Source organism: Passer montanus, unplaced genomic scaffold, assembly GCF_014805655.1.
Source record: "Passer montanus isolate IOZ18808 unplaced genomic scaffold, ASM1480565v1 scaffold1, whole genome shotgun sequence".
NCBI classification, from domain to species: Eukaryota; Metazoa; Chordata; class Aves; order Passeriformes; family Passeridae; genus Passer; species Passer montanus.
The window spans coordinates 26690502-26702679 of record NW_024356504.1 but is presented as its reverse complement, the minus strand read 5'-3'; the positions used below and the strand labels follow the sequence as shown (position 1 = coordinate 26702679).

Below are 12178 nucleotides of genomic sequence, written 5' to 3'. Positions count from 1 at the left end.
TGATTCCCATCAGCTGAGGGTCGTGGAGCTTCCCCTGGGACACAAACCCCAAAGGTGACACGGGAATCCTCCTGCTGCCTCATTTTCATTTTGTTATTAAATATATAGGAGGGCCTTCTGGATTTTATAGATATAAAAATCTATATTTTAGACTGGAGTTAAGGAAAGCCAGGTGTAAAGCTGAAAAGGTTCTCATCCATGGAGTAGATGTGGTCGAAGATGTCGTGGGCGATCCTGGGGATGATTCCCATCAGCTGAGGGTCGTGGAGCTTCCCCTGGGACACAAACCCCAAAGGTGACTCGGGAATGGGAGGGCCTTACAGATTTTAATTTTTTAAATACAATTTTTATATTTTTATATAGATACAAAAATCTGGATTTTAGACTGGATTTAAGGAACTCCAGGTGTAAATCCTGAAGTGTGAGGGACACTCAGCCACAGCTGCCACTGTTTAAATCAGCATAAATGTCTGTGGATTTTTTATTTAAAATAATAATTTAGTAGTAGCAATAGTAGTAGCAGTATATTTTATTAGATTTTATTATTAAATATAATTACATATGTAATATATAGGAGACAATATTATCTATATTACTTTTATGTACTATATTTATAATTATTGTTATTTTTATTGATTTAGAAAAATTTATGGTTTATTTAGATGAATTTCTGATTTATTTAGACACATTTCTGATTTATTTAAATAAATTTCTTATTTATTTAGACAAGCTTCTCATTTATTTAGATACATCTGAGATTCATTTAGATACATTTGTGGTTTACACAAATTTGTGATTTATTTAGAAAAATGTGTGGCTTATTTAGACAAATTTGTGATTTATTTAGATAAATCTTGATTTATTTAGAAAAAATGTGATTTGTTTGGATAAATTTTGATTTATTTGACAAATTTTTGATTTATTTCGACAAATTTGTGATTTACTTAGATAAATTTTGATTTATTTAGAAAAAATGTCATTTATTCAGACAAATTTGCTATTTATTTAGATAAATTTTGATTTATTTAGACAAATGTGTGTTTTATTCAGCTCCTTGCCCCAGACTGGTGTAATTTCCTGCTGCTGTACCTCCATGGTGTGGGTTTTTCCTGACGAGGTCTGTCCATAGGCAAAGATGGTGCCGTTGTAGCCTTCCAGAACATCTGCAAGAGGAAGGAAAACAATGAAACCTCTTTAATGCAGGTTGTTAGAGGAACAATCTGCATTCCCCAAGTCTTTGCAGTGCTGAAGCTGAAATGGGGAGCAGTTTGTGCAATAAAAAATGGGGAAAATACGAGATATTGAGCTCATTTTGGGCCAAAAAAAGCATCATAAAATCAATATTCTAGAATTACAGGATTATTGGAATATGTCCCTTTTTTGGGGAGAAAAATATCTCTGGACATCAGAGATGAGGCAATAAATCTGTGGAACATGGGGAAGAAAAAGCTGGACTGCATTGAAAACCAGCATTTAAAACCAAGCTGGACTGCATTTAAAATCAGTATTTAAACCCAAAGCTGGACTGCATCTAAAACCAGTATTTAAAATCAGGCTGGACTGCATTTAAACCCAAAGCTCGACTGCATTTAAAACCAGTATTTTAAACCAAGCTGGACTGCATTTAAAACCAGTATTTAAACCCAAAGCTGGACTGCATCTAAAACCAGTATTTAAAATCAGGCTGGACTGCATTTAAACCCAAAGCTCGACTGCATTTAAAACCAGTATTTTAAACCAAGCTGGACTGCATTTAAAACCAGTATTTAAAACCAAAACTGGACTGTATTTAACACCAGAATTTAAAACCAAGCTGCACTGCATCTAAAACCAGTATTTAAAGCCAAAGCTGGACTGCATTTAAAATCAGTATTTAACCCCAAAGCTGGACTGCATTTAAAGCCAGAATTTAAAAACAAAGTTGAACTGCATTTAAAACCAGTATTTAAAACCAAAGTGAACTGCATCTAAAACCAGCATTTAAACCCAAAGCTGGACTGCAACTAAAACCAGAATTTAAAGCCAAGCTGGACTGCAACTAAAACCAGCACTTAAACCCAAAGTTGGACTGCATTTAAAACCAGCATTTAAACCAAAGCTGGGCTGCATTTAAAACCAGAATTTAAACCAAAGCTGGGCTGCATTTAAACCCTGGAGAAAACCCAACAAATTAAAAAAAACCCATTCCTCATTACAAACCCCACCCCCTGTTCTCCACTTCTGCAGCTCACCTCATTAATTCCCAACCCTCTGCAAAGCCAGGGGAAAGCCAAGTGAAGAGGAATTGGGAACTCAGCTTCTCTCAGGGCAGTGAATAATTTGATATTTCAGAGAGAAAAATATTGACTTTGCAGGGGTTAATGCCCAGTTCCAGCAGGCTGGGGGACTGTAAATTGTATTTTGTGATGTTTCCCATCCTCTGGATCTCAATTAATAGAGGTTTCCAAGCAAAAAATTTGAATTAATTAAATATTAAATCAATTATTTTATATGATCTATAATACTTTATAATGTTATATAATATTTTATATTAGATTATATTACATTACATATTTTATGTAATGCACATATATACACTATATATATTCTATATTATATATAGAGTATATATAATATACATAAAATACATTAACTATATAGCAATACATTATATTAAATTAAAATAATTAAATTATATTAAATTACATTTTATATAATATATGTCATGCTATATAATATAATATATAATATAATATATAATATAATATAATATCTACACTATGTATATTCTATATTATATATAGAATATATATAGCATATATAATATGCATAAAATATATTACCTATATAGCAACACATTATATTAAAATAATTAAATTATATTAAATTAAATTCTATTTTATATCATATATGACACGTATTAAATTAAATTATATATGAATTTTATACTAATTAAATTATATAATTTACATAAATACACAAATAATCTCCTTATTTGCCTCTCCATGTAGGTGCTCCAGACAGGAAGGAAGATACATCAGAAAAATATAAAAGGGATCTTGCAGAGAGTGACAAAGTTAGAGGCCATAATTGCTGCTCTTCTGGAATTAACAATTCATTTTTAATTAATTCAGCATCCTCATCTGCTCACAGAGACACTGCTTATCCTTGCTTTAAGGAAACAAAGTTTAAAATAACTGACAATAAACAACACTTCAATGGATTTAAAAAATCCAGTTGTAGTATTCCATAAAGGTTTATTATTAATATTTCATCTTCGTGCCAGACTTGGTTAAATTGAAAAAATAGCTTGAATTAAAAACAAAAATGGAAAAAAGTGGGAGAAAGGGAGAAAAAAGGGGGGAAGGGGGGAGAAAGGGGAAAAACGGGAAAAATAATAGGGGAAAATAGGGGGAAAAATAGGAGAAAAATAATAGGGGAAAGGATGAAAACGAGGGGAGGAAATAGGGGAAAAATCTGAGGCAAAATGGTGAAAAAGAAGGAAAAGCAGGGAAAAAGAGGGAGAAAAAATGGGGGGAAAAGGGAAAAAAGGATTTTTATGTCCAGGTGAAGGCAAGGTACCAGCTGAGCTCATAGCCAGGGGGAAATAACCTGATTAATGAACTGCTGTGTAGGAAAATTGCTCCGAATTTGCATCAATATTTGCATTTTCTGCTGGAGGAAGCAGAGATCAGCAATTTACCTTCCCAATTAGCAAAACCCACCTTCTCCTATTAAAAAAATAAATAAAAAATAAATTTAAAATAGCCCTCTGCATCAGCTGCAGTGAAAACAAGTCAGAAGTGTCAGCTCTGAGGTGATTTTTGGTGGAAGGTTTTCCACCTTTAGTCGTTTACAGACCATCTGTGCACTGAACCCAGAAAGAAAAAAAAAAACAGACAAAAAATCCTGCACAAAACTCCAGAGGGAGGGGAGGAAAATAATCAGATTAAAAAAGACACCGAAGCAAGATCAGGTGGGATTTTTACATCATTAAAAAAAAAACTCCAAGTATTTTTCTCAATCCAAACTCTCCCCTCAGTGATTTCCATTTTTTCCCCACATTTTTTCTCTGCTGTCTTTTTTTCCCTGGGCAGCACCACAAACTCATGGGCACGTTCTTAGCTCTGTATTTCTCTTTTTCACCCCTCATCTCCCCAGTTCTACAACTCAGTGTTTAGAGCCCAGATCTGTGACCAGAAAAGTCATGTGTTAAATGGGAGAGCAGCCCAGCACCCAAAAAAATCATTTTAAGGCATTTTTCTTCCTCCCAGGCCACACAAACGGGCTCCAGACTTTCCCCCCATCCATGGAATTGCAGGAAAAATGCAAAATTCAGGCACACAAATCCAGCTGGGTGGATTGAGGAGATAAAAACTGGCGTTTTGTCAGTTTTTGTTTTACTAATTTATTATTTTATTATTGTTTGGACTGAAAAATAATAAAAACCCCAAACTCCTGGTGGGATTTTTGGGGTGTCCTGTGCAGGGCCAGGGGCTGGAGTGAGGGTGCTGTGGGTACTCTGCAGCTCAGCATCTTTTTTATCAATGTCACCAAGGATGGATCATCCAGCACCAGAACCAAGTGTGAGGATGATTGTTATTTTTATATTATTATATAATATGATATATTATTTCAATTATTACATAAATATTATTTCAATGAGTATATTGAATATTATTTCAATGAGTATATTGAATATTATTTCAATTATTATATTAAACATTATTTCAATTATTATATTAAACATTATTTCAATTATTTTATTAAATATTAATTCAAATATTATATAAAATATTATATATTTTTTTTAATTATGGGGGAGTACAGCCTGTGATTAAAATGCACCCCAAAAAATTGGATTGTCAAGTGAAAGCCTTGACATTTCCCCAGTTCCTGAAGGTTTTGGTCCCAGAACCAGGGTGTTTCCCACAAGGTGCTGTGCTCTCACTCAGTCTGAAATGCAAACTCTGCCTGCAGAGCAGCTCCCACGCCAGGCCCTGCACTGGCCCTTCCTCACACTCAATTTTGCAGATATTTCATGCTCATCCCGCACTGAACTGCAGCAAAACCACACTTTTTGCCCCTTATATCCCAAAAACCAGATTTGTGTGGAATATCAAGGAGAGAACACAGAACGACTGCTGCAATTCCTTCAGTTCTTTTGGGTTTTTTTTGTTTTTGTGGTTTGTTTTTTTGTTGTTGGGTTTTTGTTGTTGTTGTTGTTGTTTTTGTTTTTACCCAGAAAACCCCTTAAAAAAAGGAAAACCCTGGAATTACTGACATTTTTGTGGTTTTTTTTTTTTGGTTTTTTTTTTTTTTTTCACTCAGACAACCCCTTTAAAAATGGAAAGCCTTGGAATTACTGCTGCTCAACTCTCCAACCATTGATTATCCAGTGTTTAAGCAGCTTGGGGCACAGAGACATCCTTCCCCCTGCCCTAAGGAGGGACAATGACCAAGGGCATCACCTACCTTTGACAATCTGCTTGGCACAGGCATTATAAACTTGTTCCTGGGTTGTGTTGGGAGGTAACACCCTGTCAAACACGTAGGGCTTCCCTTGCTGCAAAAAAAAGAAAAAAAAAAAGGAGAAACTCCATGAGATAAAGAACATTTCCGGCACTTTACCATCCCAGTTTCCCAGGCTGGAATGCAGAATTTCCCACAGAGGAAGCTGTGTCACAGAGGAATGTTTTAAGGGCTGAACAGATGTGACATTTTGGGTGCTCCAGTGCCATTTTTTCCCTGTGGCTGGGAAATAAAAGGTGGCAGATGTTCCCTGCGTGCTCACAGCCGTGGATGTGGGACACGATCAGCTGGAACAGCAGGAGCTGGGGGTTTCCTTCCCCTCCTGGGAATTCAGGGGGAATGGCCATTCATTACATATAAATATTGGGGGAATAAACCTGTAAATATTGGGGGAATAATCCTGAAATATCAAAGGAAAACATGGTAAATATCAAGGGAATAATCCTGCAAACATCAGGAGAATAATCCTGTAAATACTGGGAGAATAACCCTGTAAATATTGAATATAGCCATGTTAGTTTTGGGGAAATAATCGTGTAAATATCATGGGAATAAATGAACGTGTAAATATTGGGGCAATAAACCTGTGAATAGTGGGGGAATAATCCTGTAAGTATCAAGGTTTCAACCCTGTCAATACTGGGGGGAAAATGTGGGGGAATAATCCTGTAAGTATCAAGGTATCAACCCTGTCAATACTGGGGGAAAAATCCTGTAAATATTGGGGGAATAACACTGTAAGTACTGGGAAAAAAGCCATGTAAATACTGGGGGAATAACCTGTAAATATTGGGGGAATGACACTGTAAGTACTGGGAAAAGAGCCATGTAAATACTGGGGGAATAACCTGTAAATATTGGGGGAATGACACTGTAAATATTGGGGGAATAGTCATATAAGTATTGAAGAAATATCCATGTAAATATTAAGGGAATAACCTTGTAAATATCAAAGGAAAAACCAAGTAAATATTTGGGCTATAACCCTGAAAATATCAAGGGAATAGTCCTGTAAATATTGGAAGAATATTCCTGCAAATATTGGGGCAATAAACCTGTAAATATTGGGGTAAATATTGGGGGAATAATCCTGTAAATATTGGAGGAATAATCCTGTTAATATCAGGGGAATAATCTTGTAAATATTGGGGAATAGTTATGTAAGTATTGAGGAAATAGCCATGTAAATATTGGGGAAATAAACCTGTAAATATCAAAGGAAAAACCCAGTAAATATTGGGGCAATAACCCTGAAAATAGCAAGGGAATAATGCTGTAAATATCAAGGGATTAAACCTGTAAATATAGGGAGAATAATCCTGAAAATATTGGGGGAATAACCTGTAAACATTGGGGCAATAAACCTGTAAATATGGGGGGAATAATCCTGTAAATATTGGGACAGTAACCCCGTAAATACAGGGAAATAGCCGTGTAAATTTTGTAAATAATCCTGTAAATATCAAAGGACAAACCCTGTAATAATTGGGGCTATAACCCTGTAAATATCAAGGGAAGAATCCTGTAAATATCAAGGGATTAATCCTGTAAATATTGGGAGAATAATCCTGAAAAGATTGGGGGAAATAGCCATGTAACTTTTGGGGGAATAAACCTGTAAATATGGGGGGAATAATCCCCCCAAATATTGGGACAGTAACCCTGTAAATACAGGGAAATAGCCATGTAAGTTTTGGGGAAATAATCCTGTAAATATCAAAGGGGAAATCCTATAAATATTGGGGCAATAACCTGTAAATATCAAGGGAATCATCCCATAAATATTGGGGGAATAACCTGTAAATATCACGGGAATCATCTCATAAATATTGGGGGAATAACCCTGTAAATATCAAGGGAATCATCCCATAAATATTGGGGGAATAACCCGGTAAATATCAAGGGAATCATCCCATAAATATTGGGGGAATAATCCTGTAAATATCAGGGGAATATTCCTGTAAATCTCGGGGAAATAAACCTGTAAATACTGGGGGAATAGTTGTGTAAGTACTGGGGAAATAAACCTGTAAATATTTGGGGTATAATCCTGTAAATAACAAAGGAAACATCCTGTAAATACTGGGGCAATAACCCCATAAATGTCAAGGGAATAATCCTGCGATTAAACCAGTAAATATTGGGGGAATAATCCTGCAAATATTGGGGCAATAGCCCTGCAAATATTTGCAGAAGTTTTGCTGTTCTCTCCTACAAAGCAGTGAAAGTTGTGCTGTGGGAACAGCCCAGAGAGAAACTGGAATTTGCTGTCCCAAGCTCTGCTGAGCCCAAGGTGACCCAGAACTGTCCCAGCACTGTCCCAACACCCCACTGGTTTAATTTCCATGCTGGAAACACAAATGTGTCACCAAGAGCACAGCTCCGACCCAAACCAGGAGCCCATCCCAGCCACGGCACCCTCAGCTGGGATTTTATTCAGGAATTGCTGGATTTATTCAGGAATTGCTGGATTTGTTCAGGAATTGCTAATTTTATTCAGGAATTGCTGTGATTTTCACCCCCAGCACCAACAAACCACTTCCCACACTGTGGGAAGGGCTCCACAATTCCATTTTTGAGGGGCTGGTGTCACTCTGAGCTCCACAATTCCATTTTGGGAGGGGCTGGTGGCACCCTGAGCTCCACAATTCCATTTTTGAGGGGCTGGTGTCACTCTGAGCTCCACAAATCCATTTTTGAGGGGCTGGTGTCACCCTGAGCTCCACAATTCCATTCTGGGAGGCACCCTGAGCTCCACAATTCCATTTTTTGAGGGGCTGGTGGCACCCTGAGCTCCACAATTCCATTTTGGGAGGGGCTGGTGTCACCCTGAGCTCCACAATTCCATTTTTTGAGGGGCTGGTGGCACCCTGAGCTCCCTGTCCCAGGTGACACCAGGACTGACATTCCCACACGGATACACGGCGTCGCGCTCCCAGGAAAGCTTGATCCTCCTTGCAGCCACTGTCACTGCTTACAAGGCACAGCCAGCCCTAAAACCAGATTTCTGTGACACTTCAAAGGCTTTTCAACCCTCCCGAGCCAGCTCTGCTCCCCCAGCCCCACTCCCAGCACGACATTTCCATTTGAAACACAAATCCCTCATCCAAAGGGGATGTGCAGCATCCTCCTCATCTCCCATCACAGCTGCTGGTGTCCCCCCTCTGCCAGGGCACCCCCAAGGAGGTGATGGGGTGGAAACCAAGACAAATTAACCCCTTCAAGGCTGAGGAGGAGGCTGGAACCCAGCCTCGGCTGAGGGAGGTGCACAAAGAGGTGCTGGCAGCAAGGCCCTGCTCAACTCACCCTTTTTGTCCCAGAGATCCCATCAGGAGCTTCTGCTCCCTCAGGGACCCCGTTCCAGCCTGGGGCTTTGGGGTTCCAGGATGAGGAGGGATTTCCAAGCAGTTCAGGAGATAATTCCCAGCTTTGGGGCCACCCAAGGACCCCCCCGTAGGACACAAGAGGCGACTCCTGGTTCCAGACCTCCCCCATTCCCAGGAAATTGGGGGAGCAGCCAGCACCCACCCCAAATTCTGGCTCTCCACACCTTCCCACACTGGGATGCTCCCAGCCAGGCAAAGCTCTGCGCTCCCAGCAGGAGCAGGGCTCAAATATTCCAAAACCACTTCCCAGATTCTCAGAATTTTACCTCCTTTTCCCCCATTTTGCTCACCCCAAGCTCCAGGCCAAAAATCCCACTAATACACAACCTCAAACATCCATTCATTCCACAGAGCATCCCACACCTGGAATGTCAGATAGCCTCAAAAAAAAAAAAAAAAAAGGCAATTTTTATCCTAATTGTGCCCCGCACAGCTGGAAGAGGCTCTGCCTGCAAATGGGATTTATCTGCCCAGGCTGAAAAGCTGCAAATGTAAAACATCAGCCCATAAATGTGCTCCACAGGTCATGTTTCCTCTTCAGGAGTTTTTTTGGGAAGCTGAAAGGCTGGAAAAATCTGAAGGAAATAAAGGAACGTGGGGGATGACAGAGCATCTCCACTGAGTGCACACAATGAGAGCAGCTGGGGGGGTTTGGGGAGGGTTTTTGTGCTCTAAACCCACAAAAACCCTCTTTTTTTTTTTCCTCCAGGAGTTCCCGGATGGGTCTGTGGTGTTGGAGAAATGTTGGGAACTTCCTGAGCCTTCCTTCTACTCCCTCAGCTCCTGGCTGCCACATCCACCCAGCCCTGTGGGGCTGGTTGTTGTTGTAATCTGGGTTATTGTTGTAATCTGGGTTATTGTTGTAATCTCTTCCTTCCTGACAGGTTTTCCTCGAAGGCAACAAAAGCCACGTCCACCCTACAAAGGCAGCAGCCTCCAGATCCAAGGGGTTTGCCCCAAAGCAGGAGGGAGAACGAGCAACCGTGAAAATCCCGATTTTCAGCCCTTTCCTCCCTATTGTCACTTCACAAGTGGCACAACTGCTTTCTTTTTCTTCTTGTTTCAGATGTAACTCATCCTGCATTAAATACCAAAACCAGGCAGCAATTCAATACCAAAATCAGGCAGCAATTCCAGCAAATAAGCAGCCAGACAGAAAATGTTGTTTTCTGAGCCACGCCAAGGATTTTGCCTGTGCACCTCCATGTATTATTTTCCAAAGTTTCTCGTGGCATGCAGTGTGCTATCTGCCATCCATAAATCACATTTCCCTGCCTTCCTGCAGCCCCCCTGCCAATCTGCTCCATTAGCTTGTGCCACTGCTGCTTAATGGCTGGGATAAGTGCTCCGAGCCACCCACACGATTCCTGCTCAGTGCTGAGACTCTGCTCTGGCCCTGGATACCAACAGCAATTCTGCTCAGACACGTTGACAATTATTATTTCACTTCTTTGGTTTCCTGTTGGGTTTAAAGGCATTAAAAAAATAACAAACCAAAGAGGATTTCACAAGCACAAAAAAGGATTTTCAACATAAAACCTGAATTTACCCAGGAAACAGAGCAGAGCTAGCAGAGGCTAATGCAGCCTCAATTAAAGAAATTAAAAATAACCAAGCACATTTCCTGGTTTGATCGATAAATAAATCCACCTCAACTCCCCAGAATTCCCCAGGGAGAGGAAATGAGGAGAGCTCCGTGCTCAGAGCTCCTGCTGAGGGTGGGAAGCCCTGCTGGAATTCCAGGATGAATCCCTGAATCCCCAGGGGGGCTGACACCTCCCCAGCAGGCACTGACCCCACAAAATAAACCCTTATAAAAACCATGGGCTCAGAACAGAATTCCCAGCTGCTGGAGTGTTACACTCACATTTTTTGAAAAATCCCTTTGCCAGGATTTCTCTCCTGGGAAGCTGAGGAGCCTCAGAGAAAAGGAAAACAATAATTATCTCATTGCTTCTCCTGTGTTTTGCTGCTTTGGAATGAGGTTGGCGATTGTTTCGTTGGTTTCATGTGAATTATTTTGACTTTTTGGCCAATCAGGGCCAGGCTGTGTCAGACTCTGGAAGGAGTCACGAGTTTTCATTATTATCTTTTTAGCCTTCTGTAAGTATCCTTTCTGTGTTGTTTGGTATTGTTTAGTTAATATTATTTAATATAATACAGTATCACAAAATAATAAATTGGCCTTCTGAGAAGATGGAGTCAGATTGATCATTCCAGCCTTCATCACACAGCCTAAATACAATCCTGGAGTAGAAAGGGACCAGGCAGACAAAAATGCTGGATTTGTTTGGTTTGGAGGCGCTGGGGGGAGGCATTTGAGGGATTTCAGCCTGAAACCAAAATTAGAGATTCTCACAGCAGCACCAAAGCAGGCGGGGGACCCTGAAAAGTTTCCCAGAGCAGCTGTGGCTGCCCCGGGATCCCTGGAACGTCCCAGGCCAGGATGGGGCTGGAGCAGCCTGGCACAGGGGGAGGTGTCCCTGCCATGGCAGGGCTGGCACTGGGTGCATTTAAGGTCCCTCCAACCCCAAAGCAGAGCGGGATGCTCTGAGCCACTTCAGGATCACCCAGGGGAGGACAAAGGGAAGGAAAGGGAGAGCCAGGGCTGACCTGAGGGGGAACCACAGGGACAAAAGGGACAAAAGGGACAAAAGCCCCAGCTGGAAGCAGCTGCTGCTGCCCCTGTGCTCTGCCACGCCCCACACTGCACCTGCACAATCCCAAAATTCCTTCAAACTCCTCCTCCAGGTGAGGAAATTTGCATTTTGCACTTGGGGTCTAAGGGCCAGCCAGCCAAGTGGGGCTGAAGGTGACAAGGTCCCCGTGTCCCAGGGCACCGAGCCCTGTGTGCACACTGCCCCTGGGGCCAGGAGCTTGGGGAAGGCAGCAGGAGGGCTCCTTCCCCCCCTGCCTGCATCCCCTTTAATCATAAATAAAAATAATATATTGTTTTTAAAATATTAATAAATATTAATAAATAAAAATAGGATATAATTATGTTAATATTACTATAACATATATCAATATATTATTATATTATAATATATTGCATTATGAAATTATACTATATACTGTACATATTATATATAATTTATTTTATTATATTATATATTGTTATATATTATTTATTACTATAATATTTTATATTATATACTATGTATTATATTAATTTATTATTTATAACATTATATTAATAAATATTACATTATATATTCTATAATATTAATTAATATAACTATATATATTCTATAATAATAGACTATGTTCCATTATATATA

General features: G+C 39.8%; 1 protein-coding gene across 1 annotated transcript in view; it reads right to left on the bottom strand.

The window, feature by feature from the left end:
• The window catches only part of KIF5C (kinesin family member 5C), a 72756-nt gene that overhangs the window by 41602 nt on the left and 18976 nt on the right, over positions 1-12178 (bottom strand). Inside the window, exons 2-3 of the mRNA XM_039700032.1 lie at positions 5455-5545; positions 1090-1163 (exon numbers count right to left, since the gene is read on the bottom strand). Coding sequence (XP_039555966.1) covers positions 1090-1163; positions 5455-5545 — 165 coding nt within the window. The remainder of the gene's footprint in view (positions 1-1089; positions 1164-5454; positions 5546-12178) is intronic.